Source organism: Nothobranchius furzeri, chromosome 2, assembly GCF_043380555.1.
Source record: "Nothobranchius furzeri strain GRZ-AD chromosome 2, NfurGRZ-RIMD1, whole genome shotgun sequence".
In the NCBI taxonomy this organism is placed as follows: Eukaryota; Metazoa; Chordata; class Actinopteri; order Cyprinodontiformes; family Nothobranchiidae; genus Nothobranchius; species Nothobranchius furzeri.
The window spans coordinates 81,317,158-81,335,417 of record NC_091742.1 but is presented as its reverse complement, the minus strand read 5'-3'; the positions used below and the strand labels follow the sequence as shown (position 1 = coordinate 81,335,417).

Sequence of the window (18,260 nt, the reverse complement as noted above, 5' to 3'; positions counted from 1 at the left end):
CAGCTTTACAGGTGCAAAAAGGTTTTGATGATGTGTCAAAAGCTTTGGTGGTTAAAGAGGTGTGCTTCAGGTGGCCAGTCTGAAGCTTCTCTATAACTGATGAATCACCAGAGTGATCTGGTTTAATGTTCTCATGCTATGATTGTGTAGCCAACCAGAGGTTGACAAGTTTGAGGGATATTACCAAGAATCTCAGAAACACACACCCTCTTTGACACCGGAGGCTCTGAACTGAGGTAAAGGTTATTTATGTGTCATGGGATTTAACTTTACCTTACTTGTTCTTGTGTGAGTGCAAATGTTATGACCTGGTCAAGTAAACATGCTGAAACATATTTCATTGAGCACAGATTAATGAAACATTTCATTATTTCATAATTATTATAAGTAGCAATAAACAAATGTTCATTTAATGATTATTTAACTTTATTAGTTGTGGAAGTTCATCTTTAATTTTAAAATCTTTCTTCTGTGAAGCAATCAGACTTAGATATGAAGGTGCTCTGTGAGGACCCTTGAGGAGAGAATGTTATTGTTATGATTTCATTATCTCTGTCAGAGCTGCAGGCTCTGAGCTCCAGCTGGTGGGATGAAGGCAGGCTGATTTAAAGGGAGCACATGCAGTCTCGTGTCTCCTTTTTGACCAGATGTTGAATGGTCAAACAGCACCTAAGAACTGACCATTGCTGGACGCTACACCAGAGAAATTAATTTTTAGAACATTTTTAAAAGAAAGCAGAAACATGAGATGTTATAAATTTTATTTCCCAGAACACAAGTCCTCCAGGATAATCTTAAGACTCCTCAGTGAGTTTAGGTTAATTTTCTGTAATAGTTGTAAAATAAACTGTTTCTTTCTGATCAAGTGCAAGTTTTAGTTCCACTGAAACAGGATAACAGTGAACTGAATAAGATGAAAACAACGAAGAGAGTTCTGCTGTCTTGGGTTGAGGATGTTTCATTTACACTCTTTGTTAACAGCAGAGATCAGAGAGAAGCCACAAGAGAAATGTCTCTGATTTAAACTGTTGCTTTGCTCATTATCGTCTGAGATGGAAATCCTCAGCTGAACTGGAGACCTGCTTCCTAACTGACAGCGTTTCTCATCCGGTCGCTGCGACTGTCCGGTCTGGAAAAACAAGCAGTAAAAAATGAAGAGAAAATGGTAACGCTGGTACCATTAGTGACAGAGGACATAAAAAAAGTTATTATTCATCATCATCGTCTTCATCTTCATCCTCATCATCATCATCATCATCATCCTCATCATCGTCTTCATCCTCATCCTCATCATCGTCTTCATCTTCATCCTCATCCTCATCATCATCATCATCTTCATAGTTGTCATCGTCATCGTCGTCTTCATCATCATCATCATCTTCATCATTGTCATCATCATCTTCATCGTCGTCATCGTCGTTATCATCATCTTCATCATCATCATTGTTGTCGTCATCTTCATCATCGTCATCATCTTCATCGTCGTCGTCGTCATCTTCATCATCGTCATCTGGATCTATTTTCCCAGACAGAACGTCTTCTATCCATTGTTCTAGCTCATCAGCTGTTGGCATGTCATCCTGGTCATCCATTTCCATCCAGACGCTGTCAGCCTGTCAACGACAGACCGTGTAAACAAAAACAGCTGCTGATTGCGTCATTAAACAAACATCATTTTGTAACAAACGTATGCATAGATGTATTTGGTAAAACACTTGGTTTTCTCAAACCTTTATTTAGTTATTTACAATCCCAACTCAAAATATTCCACCTAAGCGACTGAAAAATAAATTTTACTCATATATTAAAACCCTCATTTTGAAATGCGAGGGGCTCTGGTGAATCAATATAAAATCAATCAGGGATTTTAAGATGAAGTTCTCTGGGAACCAAACCTGCTCATTTGTATCAAAAGCCTAGTTTCTACTTCTTCGTCTGCGTCGGTACGGCGACACGCTGCACCATTATCAACGGTCACAAGGCTCTTCAAAAGGCTCGCAAGGACGGACGGAGTAAAGCCCTATTTTCTAACTACAATGCTGCTTCCTTTCACTTCATCAACAGCACCACCATACCCGGTGCGTCTGAAGAACGTCTCGCTGTAAACGTTCAGTGATATGAACTTCAATAAAACCATGACCAAGGGAGTACAAAGATACACAGCTAACTTTTTATTCGTGTCAGGAAATTACAGGAAATGTGAGTTTGGAGGTGCTGACTGGATGAAGAGGATAAGCTACAAATTGGTTTGTGTTAAAAAGTCTGTAAAATACATTAATACAATGTAAACACACAACAGTAAGTCTACTGGGCACCTGACTGTAATGATGCCAGGATAGCGCTACGCTCTCTGCTGTCCTGGTGGAGAATTACTTCACAACGCTGACACACCAACGGGGTGATATAAAATGAAAATGTGTCCGCCAACACGAGTGCATGTGAGTGCAAAGTTGTTGATGAAGAACTATAACTTCAAAACCAGCGGTTACCACTAATGAATTCAAGTGGTATTTCACTATAATAATATGGCAGAGTTGAAAGACAAAAGTCATTCTACAATTTAAACCAACTCATTTAAAATGTGTTCTGATGTGATACAACTGCATCTGATTTGTCAGACAGGTTTTTGTTTCCAGATAAACTTAGAACTACCTCCATCTTCATTGTCAAACATGGTGATGGCAGAATCATGATTTGTGGATGGTTTGGTACATTATTGGATCAGAGGATTAGTCAGGCAAAAGTAAAATGTTTGGAGAAAACTACTGGGAACTTTAGATGAAACACCAGATCTGTATGTAGAACCAACTTATTATTTTTAGTTAAACAAATAACTTAAAACTTATTTCTCTTCTAAGTTCCCTGTATAGGGTCAAAATAAGTTTACTCACATCCTGGACATCAACTACACCGATCTGAGGAGATGAAAGGGCAATTCCAAATGTTTTCTCCCAGTATGGAACAAGCTGAAAATGAAAGAATGAAGGAAACATAAAGCCTAATGTATGATGACACACCCAAGTGTTGGTTTACAAAAAGTTTGATTTATCCTTGATTTTAGATCTCTGTATCACATGTTCTACTCAGGGGTCCTCAACTAGATTTGTTCAAGGGCCAGAGTTCTTTCAAGCAGCCAGATGCTCTTCTAAAAATAAGTTTAAGAATAATTCATATTATTTAAATATTAGTAATATTTAAATTTTCTGCTTTCCATCTAAACTGTTTTGATTGTAGTTTTAATGTGTTAGGAGAATTTAGAAAATTATTGATTTGTGGGACTTGAATTTTGCTGCCAAACTCCAAGTCTCTCAATTGGAGAGCGTTAGGGCCAAAAAAGTTGTGGGTCTGGCAGGCCGGATTTGGCCCGCAAGTTCAGGTTCACTGTCATATGGTATACTAAAGTATAAATACAAGCGTTTCTGGAGTTTCAGAGGCTTTATTGTCAATATATTAAATGTATGCATAGTGTCATTGTTTGCAGTGTTGGCCCTCTATTTTCAAGACTTCTGCGTTTTACCCTGACTTGCTGTCAATCAGGGTCGGATCTAAAAAATGTTTTATCGGGTGGCAGAAGACGAGCAAACATTTTTCTAGGGTGGCAATGCATACATACACACAGATTATATATATATAGGTATATACATACATCTATATGTAATCTTTGTCCAATTTAGATAACCCTCAAGGGAGGTGAGAACAGTCTTCGGAGCATCAGGGAGGGAAAAATCAACAGTGTCAATCAACTCTTATCTAAAACATGACTGATGGCAGCTCATTCTTGTATTATCTAGGCTTGGAGTTTGTCAGAATTCTGGGTTTTTGTTCATCCACCCATCTTTTGAGGCTTGACGACACAGGGAGTTTCTTGGCTCTGTAGCCATGATGTCCAAATCAATTAGTTCTTCTGACTAACACCCAATAGTATGGCTATACAGTGTGCTGATTGCATGGTTGGGACTTTTTCTCTTGGAAAACGTTCAGGCACCATATAGTCTGTGTTCTGAGTCTAAACTGTGATCACGTCAGCTCCATTGGCTGGGATGCAAACCCACAAGGCCTTGGGATGCTTTACTGTTGGAATGACACAGGACTGATGATTGTCTCATCTTTTCATATCAGGACAATCCAACCACAAAAATCATTACTCAGAGAGAATTTAGTCAGTACGGCGTACATTTTAGGACATCCTCAGGTGTCAGGTATCAGGACTCAGGTGTCAGACTTCAGACCATGGGGAAAAAGCGTCAGGTTTCAGGAAAACCTGCTTCAGAACGCATGCTCAGGTCTCAGTTGTCAGACGTCGTCTGAGTCGTGGTGCTTTCGGACAACGGCAGGGGAGTGGGGACAACCATGGTGCGAGTCCCGCATCCCAGCCTCCCCGACACCCCCGCTGTTGTCCGAAAGCGCCAGAGCCACGCCGAGCCGACCAAACTCTGTGCGCCCGTAGCTCGCTGTCCCTTTACCCTGTGTGCCCCACCGGTTCTGAAACAGCCTGCGCCTATAAAGCGACCCCCACCCTAGACAGGGGAGGCCATGGTGACTGGGCTGTGGACGGCCACCGGGACCGGAGTATGGGGACTTGCGAGGTGCGGGACGCGGAGAGGCCCAGCGTGCTCCTCCGACGCCCTAGGACGTTGTCTGAAAGCACCAGAGCGACGCCGAGCCGACCCAACTCTGTGCGCCCGTAGCTCGCTGCCCCTTTACAATTGAGACCTGAGAACTGATAACTGAGACCTGAGAACTGATAACTGAGACCTGACACCTGAGACCTGATAACTGAGACCTGACAACTCAGACCTGACACCTGACAACTGAGACCTGAGAACTGAGACCTGAGAACTGACAACTGAGACCTGAGAACTGATAACTGAGACCTGAGAACTGATAACTGAGACCTGACACCTGAGACCTGATAACTGAGACCTGACAACTCAGACCTGACACCTGATAACTGAGACCTGAGAACTGATAACTGAGACCTGACACCTGAGACCTGATAACTGAGACCTGACAACTCAGACCTGACACCTGATAACTGAGACCTGAGAACTGATAACTGAGACCTGAGAACTGATAACTGAGACCTGACACCTGAGACCTGATAACTGAGACCTGACAACTCAGACCTGACACCTGACAACTGAGACCTGAGAACTGACAACTGAGACCTGAGAACTGACAACTGAGACCTGAGAACTGATAACTGAGACCTGAGAACTGATAACTGAGACCTGAGAACTGATAACTGACAACTGAGGATGTCCTAAAATGTACGCCGTAAGTCATCTAGTGGACATAGACCCTTAGATGAACACCAGTCCATACTTGATCTTTTTCTTAATGAGAAGTGGCTTCTTTACTGCCCTTCTTGACACGTAACTCTGCAGCTGAGTAATCTATTGAAGACAGTCCTATAACTCCCTTGGGGCATCCTGAAGTTTTCTTTACAAATGCAATAGAAAAAGAGCTTTGGGGATTCAGTTAAGATTCATGGCAAAAATAGAATGGTTCACTCTTCAGAAGGCATTTGAGTCTATGCAAACTGCCATCATAAAACTGAGGCAGCAGACTTTGTGATGATACATATTTGTGTCCTTCTTCAACTTTCCAGCCACAACTGAACATGTGAGGGGTGGATGAAAAAGCACTAACCAAAGAGGTGAAATAGCAGGAAGTATTCATACCAGGGGGAAATTGTCTGGGTCAATCCAGATGATGCTTAGGTTGGGGTTATCAGTGTTGTCACGCGCCACTTCCTTTAAAATTTCCAGGAATTCAAACCCATCTGTGGAAAAACGTACAGGTCAGAGTAGTTCCTGTGACTGACATCCTTTTAACAGCTTTTGTAGATGTGTCGGTGTGTGGTTAGTTAACATGTGATGATGAAAGGACTCTAAAGAGGAATTCACCTGGGTCGTCCTCTTCAGCAAAGGCAACAATGTGCTCTCCATCAATGTCATCCTCCTGTGTGAACACAATGCAACGTTAGTGGGTTCATCAATTAACCCACAATGGACAGAACACCCTACCTAAACCAAAGGCATTGTAGCATCTGCGCCACCCTCTAGCAGGGTGTGTGTGAAGCAGCAAAGAAGACATAGAACACTTTTAATAGCCGGATGGCTTCGCTTTTCATCCCCCCCACACATACATTTAACTCACGGTGCCAACAGGCACCGGATAAGAACAACACAGCGTGAACACCGAACTGAAACAAACAACACTAGCATAACCCCGAACAATATAACCCCCAAAACACCACAAGCGGAATAAACAAACCCAATTTACCCTCCCCCCAGAGTGCAATGCGGCCTTGCCGGCCTATCAGCGGCAGGGCCGCCACAATATGAATAATAAGTTTAAATATTTTAACAACAGATATTTTGGATTGCTTACCCAGATCTCGTACATGCTGTAGGGTTCAAGCTTTCTCAGAGTTGGTCTGAAACAGTGAAAGATTTTACAATATGTCTTGTGAATTTGTGCCAGAACCATTTATGATGAGAAAATCATGTTTTTAGTCTGTTTTCTGGATGACTTATTTTATGTGTAAATTAAATGAACAATATCAAAGCTGTTATAAATAACAGAGATGTTCTAAGGCTTATTCCAGGATGAAATAAATACTCACCTATCATGCTGTTCAATGTATGCAATGAGCTCTGACTCGATGTAGGGTTTTCCTGGAATGGTGACAGGTTCGTCCATGAATGGCTCGTAAAAATCTACTTCATTTATTTTCAGTTTTAGCTTCTTGGCAATCTAAGAAACAGATGGAAGAAGAAGTTGTAATGTAGTCTCGTAGGAAGGGCAGGGTAACCCTACTAAACATCATAAAAACAGAGCAGGCGTGTCAGGAAAAGCCGCATTCATTTTCACTTCTAACGATGTGAGCCAAACGTTATGAGATCTACAAATAATGGTGGTGATATCCAGCGGCTGGTTTGCTGTCAGAATTGAATACTTCTATATTAGGGAACTTTACAGCGGTTTGTTTAACCCAGAGTGAAACAACCATAACCTAAAGTCACTATCTGCCAGGAAAAATGTAGCAGGACACGTTTAGTGTACATAAATACATGATAGTGCACCAGTACATGAATGCTCAAAGCAATCAGTTTATACCTTTGGGTCAAATGTTGCATAAAACTTGACAAAGGGGTGGAACTCCTCAGCAGCGTCGTCATATTCAATAAAATCTGAGTGGCAGAACGAACCGAAAAACATGACTTATGAGTTTAAAGCATAAATTATGTCCAACAAAAGAGTTTTATGGTTCTAACTAAAAGCCTACGAGGGGATCTGTCGCTCTTGAAGTAGCCAACCAGCCTGATGACATCATCCATGTTATAGAAACCCTTCAGCTCACGATCATTGTCGATTATCTCCACTGGGTCCTCGATCACCTGACAGGAGAGGCACAAGATTAATTATGTTTATATTGTTCACATCAATAACAATACTGATGCTTCTGAATGCAGGATTACTCCAAACTCCTTGGTGTGGCCTGTCATCAATAATCAGAAGGTACTTACATCATAGAGGAACTCAACAATGGTGTCTGCAGCCAGCTCTCCGTCGTACTCTATTATCTCATTATCTGCAAAGATGTAGATGCTCTCCACTTCATCCAGACCTGGTGGGATCGACAGAAATGTTTAAGTCAAGTAAACTTTTACTTAATCATTTGTCATCTCCAAGCCTTAACTAGATTTCATTCATTAGTTTTTCTCTCTTGCCACATCATGTTGAAAATAATCAATTTCCCTCTGGGATTAATGAAGTATTTTTGATTTGAATTAAATTAAATTAAATTAAATTAATTAAATTAATTAAATTAAATTGAAATCAATAGATACTGATGAACTTTGAGTCTTTGCATTCGTCCAAGTACGACCAAACATTAAACAAACATTTACCAACAGCAGCAGCTTCCCAAAGCAAAGCAGCTCTTTACTTCATACCAGGAACAGTTTCAACAAGAGTGCCTACAGATAAAGGTCTGACGTCTAAGCCTGGTGGTATTAGGGAAGGTTTTGTAAGTTTTCTCCACTTGAGAGGCTCAAGGCCCCATAATGGAGCTGCTATTTACTGGTTCCTTAAACAAAAGACAGCTAAGACTCAGTTTGGTTTCCAGAGCCAGACAGCCAACACAAATATGTGTTATTACATCAAACCCAACATCGCTGAGTAAATGACTGATCCTTCCTCTTTTGTAGATGGTCACAGTTGAGGAAGACAATGATCACAGGGGTTGTCTTTCCAATCCTGCAAATGGATGTCTTCATATCACCAGTATGCTTTATAAAAGCTAGTTTTAAGACAACAGAAGCCGTATGGCTGTTTGTAGACTGTATGTTGTCTAGAAGCAGCTGTCAAATCACTGGTGAACACTTGGGGGCAGTGGTGGATCAAATGTGGCTATACAGTGCATAGTTCACAACACTTGGGTGTCTCCTAAAATAAATGGGTTTAAAAGATTCTCATCCTTTAAAAAAATCAGATACTTATGCTTATCTTTCATGTGATTGCCTTAAATAAAAACTTCCTTAAGCTGGAGGAGAACATTTGTATTCCTTGTGATTCTGACGTGGTTTCACCTCAACCATCACCGTGGCTCTGCCAAGCTTACCTAGCTTCTTGGCAACAGCAGAGGCCTTCTTTTCATCCACCAGGCCGAACCCGATATCCTCATCTTCAAGTTCATCCAGAACCTGGGCTGCGAGCTAGACAGCGTGGTAGAGACACAAGAAGGTGAGGGAGAAGAGGCGACAGGCAGATCAAATGAAAGCTGATTTATAGCTTATCTTTCCAAATCCTTGCTTACCATCAAATACTTACTTTGGGTTTTATTTGCTTGTGTGAAACCTGGTATTGCCTCTCAGTTTCAAGGCCTTAAAGCAGCACATCAAGTGCTGCCTTGAACTTTCTAAATCTGAATGAAACCAAAGCCAACAACGGACAAGCCTCGTAGCGCACACTGTAAACAGAAGGACTTCCTGGCGATCATAGGAACAGGAGCAGCAGACCTGGAGCCAAATGTGTCAAAGGCAAGAGACGCTGCAACAGGTGTGTTGGAAAGAAGAGGAAGCACACATGATGCCACATGTACATCCAGTTTGGAGCACAGCCCATTCTTTTATAAAAGATCAGCTTCCAAACTTGAACAGTAAACAGCCATCTCCATACTTTTTCATATCATCAAGACTGGCCCTCTGGACTTTGTGTGACGCGGGTGTAAAGCAGTGCAGCAGCTCGCAAAGCAGCATTGCAAAATGATTTCACACTGTAAGCAACCAGCTGGCCTGCAGCACAAGCATAAATAGCTGGACACTATTTATAGTATGTAGCTCTCTGCAGACTGTGTCTAAAGTCACTCATTCTCTTGGTCCTTTAGAGCTGAGCTGATTCTCGTTGAATAGGTCAGGTTTTCACCATGAAACAGCCAAGTGTTTGGTTTTGTTTATGTTTGAATAAGATTGTTCATTTCTGAGTTTAGTGTCTTCTTTCAGAAAAATCTGAATCAGAACCAATGCATATCTCTTACTCTGAGGCTGCCTGTCAAGGCCTAGAAAATACCTTCTAGCTAACCTGGCCCACTACTTTGTCCTCAGCATCTGCAAACATTTGATTTTCTATGTAGAGTCAGACTATAGGTTAGCCCAGATGAGCTTCTTTCTATGAGTTCAGGAGAGGAGCTCCTTCATCTAAAGGGAGCTCCAAGTAGAGCTGCTACTCTTCCTCAGTAGGTCTGCGGAGATGTTTTAAAGTTCTGATTGTCTTCTTCTGAAGGTTTTTCAGGAATGGCCACCAAGGAGGAGAACTTTAGGTTACTATCGTAACCCCGGTTCTCTGAGTAACATGAGTGAGATGTCTCACTATGGGATACGCCCCTCCGCGGATTCCTCAGAAGCACTTATCTCAATACGCCAATCCTGATTGGCCAGTGACCGTGACGTACGCGTCTCCCTGCTACTATAAGTAGCAAGCGTCCCCACGCACGCACTATTCAAGATAAACACCTCTTCTCGCTTCGCCCAGCAAGAAGGGTTGTCTGGTGAGACATCTCACTCATGTTACTCAGAGAACCGGGGTTACGATAGTAACCTAAAGTTCTCTTTCTTAACATTCGTTTCGATGTCTCACTATGGGATATGGAGACTCCCATATTGCCAGACAGCTTATCCAGCGATCACCAACCTACAGGGATACGTCTTGGCCCGCCAAAGACCCCACACTCAGAATCGTGTGAGTCATTGCAGGGACCGAAACATCAAGCTTATAGAAGCGTGCAAATGCAAGTGGAGAAGCCCAACTTGCTGCAGCACAAATCTCCTGGATTGACAGCCCCCGAAAAAGGGCCCAAGAAGCAGACAGGCCCCTAGTAGAATGGGCCCTGAGCCCAACAGGTGCCTGAATGCCCTTACAGGAGTAAGCCATAGAAATAGCCTCCACAATCCAGTGGGAAAGCCATTGCTTTGTGACGGGTTTCCCCTTACGAGGCCCACCCCATGACACAAAAAGCTGGTCCCCCCTGCGAAGGTTCTCCGTCCGATTCACATACTCCTTGAGCGCGCGAATCGGACACAGCTTGTGCCACCGCTCCTCCTCAGGAGAGGAGAAGGGTGGTGGGTAGAAAGCTGTGAGGATAATAGGAGAAAAGGAGCCCACCACCTTAGGCACAAAGGCAGGGTTGGGCTTCAAGGACACCTTCATGTCACCTGGTGCAAACTGGGTGCAGGATGGGTGCACAGAGAGAGCCTGTAAGTCACTAACTCTCTTTGTAGATACCAAAGCCAGGAGAAGCACCACCTTAAGAGACAGGATCTTAAGGTCCAGGCCGTCCATAGGCTCAAATGGAGGCCCGGAGAGGGCCGACAGCACCAAGGACAGATCCCATGGGGGCACCAGGGGTCGGGACACAGGGAGAAGCCTGCGCGCGCCCCTCATGAAGCTACACACCAGGGGGTGTTGACCTGCCAATTTCCTCCCAAAACCCAAGTGTCGGGCGGAAATGGCTGCTAGGTACACTTTAATGGTGGAGAAAGCCTTCTTCCCATCCATCAAGTCGTTCAGGAAAGACAGAATGACGTTCACCGGGCATTGGAAGGGTGAGACCTCCCTGCCCTGACACCAGGCTTCAAACACCCTCCATTTACAGTCATATAGGGACCTAGTGGAGGGGGCCCTAGCATTCTGAATGGTTCGAATGACTGCCTGGGGCAGCTCTGCTGACCCTAGCCCGCACCCCTCAGGGGCCAGGCCCACAGGGCCAGCCGTTCTGGATGAGGGTGGAAGATCGAGCCTCCCGCTTGGGACACCAGGTCCCTGCGAAGCAGCAGTTTCCATGGTTGGCCCTCCAGGAGCTGGAAAATGTCCGCCACCCAATGCATGGCTGGCCAGTATGGGGCCACCAGAATGAGAGTGTGGCGCTGGGTTTGTACCCTCAGCAAGGTGGGTGGTATCAGGGCCACTGGGGGAAAAGCGTAAAGCAGTCCCCGTGGCCAGTCGTGCGCCAGCGCGTCCACGCCGAGTGGAGCGTCTCGGTCGCGCAGGGAGAAGAACAGAGGACACTGAGCATTCTCCTTGGAGGCAAAAAGATCCACTACGGCTGTGCCGAACCGGATCCAAATCTGTTCCAACACTGCTGGATGCAGGCTCCAATCCCCGTACAAGGGTGTCCCTCTGGACAACAGATCCGCCCCCCGATTCAGAACACCCGGGACGTGGGTGGCTCTGATTGAGAGGAGATGCCTGCTGCACCATAGGATCAGTCTGCGTGCCAGCGTGTGTAACCGCACGGAGCGCAGCCCCGCCTGGCGGTTTATATAAGCCACAGTCGTGGTGTTGTCTGTTCTCACTAGGACATGAAGGCCGGAGAGAAAAGGCAGGAAGCGCCTCAGGGCCAGAAAGACCGCGAGGAGTTCCAGATAATCTATGTGTGTCCCCCAGAGCTCTCTGCTCCACACACCCCTGACACAGCGACCCTCCACGAGCCCCCCCCCCCAACCTGACAGGCTCGCATCTGTCGTGACCACTTTCCTCACGAGAACCAACCCCAAAGGCACCCCCTGTGCCAAGATGGAGGGGTGACGCCAACAGCGGAGCGCTGCGACGCACGCTGCAGAGACCGTCACCCTGCACGCTCTGTGGCGCACTGGAGAGAGACCCAGAGAAGCCACCCAGCGCTGAAAATCTCTCATGTGTAGACGGCCGAGTGGTACCACTGAAATAGCCGACGCCACGAGACCCAAAAGCCTGAGGCATAACGCAAACCGCACCGAACTGTGTAGGCGGAAGCGCGCCAGGCAGAGCGAGAGCGCGTTCACGCACGGTGTCGAGAGACGGGGCGTGAACGCCCCTGAGTCCAGATTCAGACCTAGAAAGGTTATTTTCTGGGAGGGGAGTAAAGAGCTTTTCTGCCAGTTTATTCTGAAACCCAGACCACACAAGTGATGGATCACAACCAGCGTGTTTGACGCTGCCTCCTCTCTGGACCGTGCCAGCCGAATGCCCCTCCCTCTCAGAGGGGCGATCGCCGCCTCCGTACACCTGACAAACACCCTCGGGCTCAGCGAGAGGCCGAATGGGAGCACGGTGTATTCGTAACACACTCCCTGAAAGGCAAACCTCAGAAATTTCCTGTGTGGAGGGTACACGGGAATATGAAAGTATGCGTCCCTCAGGTCGATTGAGGTGAACCAGTCGTTCTGGTGAATCAGACGCAAAAGGGATGAGAGCGTGAGCATTTTGAATCTGTACTTTCTGAGGCATCGGTTCAGGGCCCTCAGATCCAGGATCGGGCAAATCCCGGTCCCTCCCCGCTTCGGGACCAGGAAGTACCTGGAGTAGAAACTGCTCTGAGACCGATCGGGAGGCACAATGCATATTGCTCCCTTCTCCAGCAGGGAGGAGATTTCTCCCTGAAGGATGTGAGCTGACGTCCCCTGGGCGTGGGAGTACACTACGCCGGAGAATCGAGGAGGAACAGAAGCGAATTGGAGCCTGTAACCTCTCGAAATAGTTCTCAGAACCCAACGTGAAGCAGAAACCGCTGTCCATTCCGCCATGTGAGTGGAGAGCGGTGACACAGCCGTGACACACGGAGCAGCAGCTCCCTCCAGAGGTTGTGGGGCAGCGGTGCTCGTGGCAACCACTGCGCATGCGCGGGGGCTTTGTGCTTTGACGGCCCAGGCGTACGGGGACGACCCGTGGCTGGCGGGTAAGTCCGCCAGGGGCCGCCCACGCCTGGAACTGCTCATGGGCAACATTTTTATTGATTTTTGCTGCGCCCTTGACATTTTGTCAGGATGCGGCAGCGAATTTTTTAATGCTCCTTGAGCGTGACATGTTTGTGAAAAACAATGTGAGTGCTTGTGACGTGTGTTTTGAGCCGGCACAGCCGGCTGCACGTCCTGGCCCCACCCTGGACCGCTCGGGGACTCTGCCGGAGGGGTTCCGTGAGGGGGGGAGAAGGCACCATGGCAACATCGAACAGGAGGAGCTGGCGAACGGGGAACCGCCAGCTGCAGCGTCCGGAGAGAAAGAACTCCGCCAGGCTGCCCTCTTCTTCTTCCTCACCTGCTGACCGCCGGGTCGGGTGGGTTGTCCCGGCGGCGGAGCGGCTTGGTTGCCGGATCTCTGAGGCCAAACTGGTCGAGGCGCTGAGCCCGAAGGAGCTGGTTGGACAGCTTGAGGCTTCGGGCGCTTTGGGATCCAGAACTGAGGCTGGGCTCGGACAGCCGCCTGAGGAAGGTTCGGCCGAGCCGGCAGCGCTGGTGAGGGCTTACGGGGAAGGCAGAGATGAAGGGCTTCATCTTCCTTCTTTTTGGCCTCACACCGCTGCTGCATTGATGCCAGGGCAGAGCCAAAAATGCCTTCAGATACGATTGGCATGTCCAAAATGTCCTCCTTCTCTCTATCAGAGAGGTTGGAGAGGGTCAGCCATCGTGCACGTTCTTGAAGCACCATCATGCCCATAGCTTTTCCCGTGGCCTGGACCACGCAGCGCTGCACACGCAGGCAGATGTCGGTCAGTACGGTGATTTCCTCCCACACCTCCGGGTCCGGCTTCGTATTCATGTCCTCACAGAGCTCGGCTTGGTACGCCAAGACCATGGAGGCGACATTCAAAGCTCGGACGGAGATGGCGGCAGCCTTGTACGCCCTCTCGTTCAGCGCCGACTGGAAGCGGTCCGCCTTTGCGGGGAGAGCGGGAGGCCTGGAGGAAGTTGCCGAGAGCCGTGGGTGCAGGTGGGCTGCAACCAGCGGTTCCATCGGCGGCATGCGAAGCATGCCAGCCTTCTCCATCCCCTCGAAGTCCAGCGAGGAGGCTCCTTGGACAGGAGACCTGGAGCTGAAAGGGCGTTTGTCCCAGGAGGACCTCACTTCTTGGAGAAGCCCCGGGAAGGCGGGGAGGAGGGGCTTTGCCGCCCTTGTGGCCTGAGGCAGTTTCTTTCCCTCGTAGCGGGATCTGACAGCCTCAGTGACCACGGTGGGCCAAGGGATGTTGAGCCTGGTCGCAGCGCGTCGGCAGACTGACTGCATGTCCAGGTGGGCGGCCGGAGAAGCCGCTCCATCCCTGGGAGAGGACGCAAAGCTAGGCATGGAGGCCTGTGCGATGGGGAGAAAAGCGTCGTCATCCTCGTCCTCCTCTGAAATGAGGAGTTCCGAGGTGCCCTCCTCGTCTCCGTAGTCCAACTCCAACACGTCCTCGACGGGGTGGCTCGGACCGGCCAGTTCGAGCTGTGAGCCCCAGCTGAGTTCGGCACACGGTTCCGGCTCCGGGAGGACATGTTCGCTGGCGTCCCCAGGCGGTGGCCCAGGGGCCAGCAGGCAAGGGTCCTTCCCCGACAGGCTAGCTTGGCGCGCTAGCCGCCGGCGAAGGCTCTTCAGGCTGAAGCAAGCACAGCTCTCACATGACCCGGGGACTTCCAATGCCAGCTGGGCGTGTTCCAGCCCGAGGCAGCTCGAGCAGACCTTGTGCGGGTCTGTGCTTGAGATTTTGTTCCCACAGGTACAGAGGCGAGCTCCTGCGCCGTCGACTCCTCTGGTGGGAGGAGCGGCTTCCATGTAGGCTAACTGGTGTGTTAGCAGAGAACGAACAGATGCACTGGAGTGTAAAGCTGCTCGTTATGCCCCGAGCCTATGGTGAAGGCCAGGACAGAAGGACAGTAAGTTAACGTTCGGCGACGGAGAGAATATTAGAAGGCTCCGTCTGTGAACAGTTGAGCTAACTTACCTCAGAGATAAGCGACCACCGAAGCGAGAAGAGGTGATTGAATAGTGCGTGCGTGGGGACGCTTGCTACTTATAGTAGCAGGGAGACGCGTACGTCACGGTCACTGGCCAATCAGGATTGGCGTATTGAGATAAGTGCTTCTGAGGAATCCGCGGAGGGGCGTATCCCATAGTGAGACATCGAAACGAATGTTAAGAAAGAGAACCCAGGGCAGAACCAGAACTCACTGGAATGCTATGGCTGAACTCTATGGCCTGAGAACACCTTGGGATTCACCAGCAAAACATGTCCCTGGGGAAGGAGTCCCACCTAGACCTTGAATGGTAAATGGTAAATGTCCTGTATTTGATATAGCGCCTTCTAGAGTCCTGGAACCCCCCAAGGCGCTTTACAACACAATCAGTCATTCACCCATTCACACACACATTCACACACTGGTGGGGATGAGCTACGATGTAGCCACAGCTGCCCTGGGGCGCACTGACAGAGGCGAGGCTGCCGAGCACTGGCGCCACCGGTCCCTCCGACCACCACCAGCAGGCAACGTGGGTTAAGTATCTTGCCCAAGGACACATCAACAGCTCGAACCTGCAACCTTCCGATTACGGGGTGAGCGCTTAACTCCTGTGCCACCGTCGCCCGAATGAGCAGAGATGGATGGATGAGTCACTTTTCTTGAAATTGCAAATGGGCAGAATTTTGTCTCACGCAGTGACTTCAGCACCCTTCAAGTTTAAGTCTCATGGTCTTTGGAATATATCTGTTTGTTTCTCTGACTCTGTTGGGCCACTTGCCATTAGTCACTTGATGTCTCACAGGTCTGGAAGCCAGTTTGAGTAGACTTAGCTGATGTCCCGTAGTCAGCAGATATGCCTCCTGTCGTTGGCTGATATCTCTGATGTTCCAAGTGCTCCAGCTGCTACAGTCTGAGCTTTAAGGATTGCAGATTATCCACTTTTTTCAGTCCTACAATAATTTGGCAAGACACCTTGTCCAGAGCCTGCAGATGCCAAGTCAGATACTTGGATGCATCCAGAACCTCAGGAGAGATCCAGGCTTTAACAGTGTGCAATCAGGCCTGACAAGTCCTCCCATCTGCAGTTCCACGTCCTGACAGGGAAGTTCTGCTTTAATGGTCACTCATAGTAAACTGTGGAAGGGTTCCTGTCTCCAGGGATTCAGTGCGACTTTGGTTCTTTTCCCAGCCCATCCTCCCCAGTGGTCTGACCAGTCTATCTCACATAAGAACAATCCTCCATAGCTGTTTATTCTCATAACTATTTCCCTTCTTTCTCTGGTGACGACTCAAACTTGTAAGATTACCAAGTTGCCTGATTGGTTATTTTCATGGCAACAATCAAAGTTTTAGTCATAGTTTAGTTCCCGGCCCTTCAGGATCATGGTGATGACTGAGTGAGTTCATTAATAGAAGGGTGGATGGACGTGTTAGAAACATAACTTGTTCTTACTTTTCTCTTTTGTCAGAAATAGGGAGTTAAAGTGGCACAGCCCAAGCTGCTGCTGCTGCTGCTACTGCAGGACTTTGAAAGCAGTTCAGTCCTCATTGGTCAGAGATGTTGGCATCGTTTCATCTCCTTTTAAACTAAACTGCAGTCAAGGAGTGAGAGAAGTGAAACAATTAGCAGATACCGCAACAGCAGGAGAACCCGTACTCCACAGCCCAGCTTAGAAACACTTGAGACACGAGGCACTCTTCAACATACCTGAAAGATAAGTGCTGCTTGTGTTTCGATCAACTGGAAGGAGAAGTAACGCTTTAGGGCGAAGAACAGTATGAGTCTGGCCTCATAGAACAGGAATCAGAGTCTCCATATTCACAGCAAATAGTGAACGTCACAAACAAGTCCACACTAAACCGATTCAGCCCTCAACAGAAGAAAAGCCTAACCCAGGGTTTGACAGTTATGAGGTTTGACTCATCTGAACAAAAACAGATGTATTCATGCAAAAGGACATTTTTCTAATGAACAAAATGCTTTAATTAAGAGTTACACATTCCCTTTAGACCCCATCACAGAGGATCAAACCAGATTACAGCTAATTATTTGCTCATTTAAATCACAGAGCTCACATGCACCAGTAGGCTTGGTCATCAAGAGGGCAAAGCAAGACTGGCCTCACGCCTAAACACATCAGATCAGTGTGATGATCTGGTTGCAGGATCTTCTAGCATATAGCTGCATCCTGAGATGGTCCGACAGGCTCTTGCCAGGATGTGCCCGGCGTAGAGGGATAGTGGACATGTGTGGTTAAATAGCTGCAACCCTGTGAGATATCGGCTCCGTCAGTGGTCTGATTGTCTTTACATTGAAGGTAGCTTTCTGAAGTTGGGATCCAGCCAAGTTCTAATGCTGCTTGTGATGACTTAGTTAATAAAATCAATTTACAAAACTATTTTCAAAAATAATAAAAAGTCAAAAGCAAAGAACACAAACCAGACGTGTAGAGTCATGGGGTATGTAACTGGAATAATGAAACTGTACTAAAGAAACTTTTGATGATTGACAACCTACTGAAAACATGTTCTCTTTCTTCATCAGTTCCCATCCTATCACAGGACTGATGCAGAAGTCTAGCACACCGAGCCAAGAGGGGTTAGGAGTGTGCTAGCTTGGCTCCTTCACCCAGAGCACCGCCACTGCCAAGATGTCAGGTGACCACCCGCGGTGTCAGGGTGAGTCGTCAAAAACGTGATCTGGCTCCCGCTGCACTTGGCTGCAGGATGGCACGCTGAGGTGGAAGAAGCAGCAAAAGCTTTCAGTGAGGGTGGGGCAGTGGACACAGCTGTAGCATGTAGGAGTTACCCTCTGAAGTTATAAACTAATATCACTCCAAACAGGCTTAAATATTTCTGTACAGCCCTCTAGAGTAGCATCAGTTGGAAGGGGTGTGATACTTGAATATAATCATGATTTGATTCTTTCTGTTGTGCTCTGTGTCATTTGCTCACTCATACTCATACCACCAGCTCAGTAGCCTATCTCCTGGGGATGGGAGA

General features: G+C 47.4%; 2 protein-coding genes across 5 annotated transcripts in view; both read right to left on the bottom strand.

Annotated features, from left to right (window-relative positions):
- Positions 1-744: 744 nt before the first annotated feature.
- The window catches only part of casq1b (calsequestrin 1b), a 38,194-nt gene continuing 20,678 nt past the window's right edge, over positions 745-18,260 (bottom strand). The window contains exons 2-12 of one of the 2 annotated variants that reach the window (XM_015946316.3): positions 16,966-16,998; positions 8,633-8,726; positions 7,536-7,636; positions 7,295-7,406; positions 7,126-7,199; positions 6,632-6,762; positions 6,397-6,442; positions 5,910-5,964; positions 5,685-5,785; positions 2,892-2,966; positions 745-1,613 (exon numbers count right to left, since the gene is read on the bottom strand). In XM_015946316.3, the coding sequence (XP_015801802.3) occupies positions 1,209-1,613; positions 2,892-2,966; positions 5,685-5,785; positions 5,910-5,964; positions 6,397-6,442; positions 6,632-6,762; positions 7,126-7,199; positions 7,295-7,406; positions 7,536-7,636; positions 8,633-8,726; positions 16,966-16,998 (1,227 nt within the window). In that variant the 3' untranslated portion in view covers positions 745-1,208. The remainder of the gene's footprint in view (positions 1,614-2,891; positions 2,967-5,684; positions 5,786-5,909; positions 5,965-6,396; positions 6,443-6,631; positions 6,763-7,125; positions 7,200-7,294; positions 7,407-7,535; positions 7,637-8,632; positions 8,727-16,965; positions 16,999-18,260) is intronic. The other variant, XM_015946317.3, reaches the window with a different exon arrangement.
- LOC139066120 (uncharacterized) lies at positions 4,405-5,476 on the bottom strand. Of its 3 annotated transcripts, XM_070548060.1 has the most exons (3): positions 5,190-5,476; positions 4,854-5,147; positions 4,405-4,818 (listed from the first exon to the last, which is right to left on the bottom strand). In XM_070548060.1, the coding sequence occupies exons 1-3, from the start codon at positions 5,284-5,286 to the stop codon at positions 4,499-4,501; spliced, it is 711 nt and encodes a 236-aa protein (XP_070404161.1). In that variant the 5' UTR covers positions 5,287-5,476; the 3' UTR covers positions 4,405-4,498. The 3 variants fall into 3 exon arrangements, with proteins under 3 accessions (XP_070404161.1, XP_070404159.1, XP_070404160.1); XM_070548058.1 differs by having other exon boundaries at positions 4,854-5,476; XM_070548059.1 differs by having other exon boundaries at positions 4,875-5,476.

Bases quoted from the DNA above. Each gene is read 5' to 3' on its own strand.
- LOC139066120 (XM_070548058.1), bottom strand. From the start codon at position 5,286: ATGACTTACGGCGTACATTTTAGGACATCCTCAGTTGTCAGTTATCAG. The intron at 4,819-4,853 runs GTCTCAGTTGTC...CTCAGTTCTCAG, and splicing joins TCTCAGTTATCAGTTCTCAG to GTCTCAGTTGTCAGGTGTCA.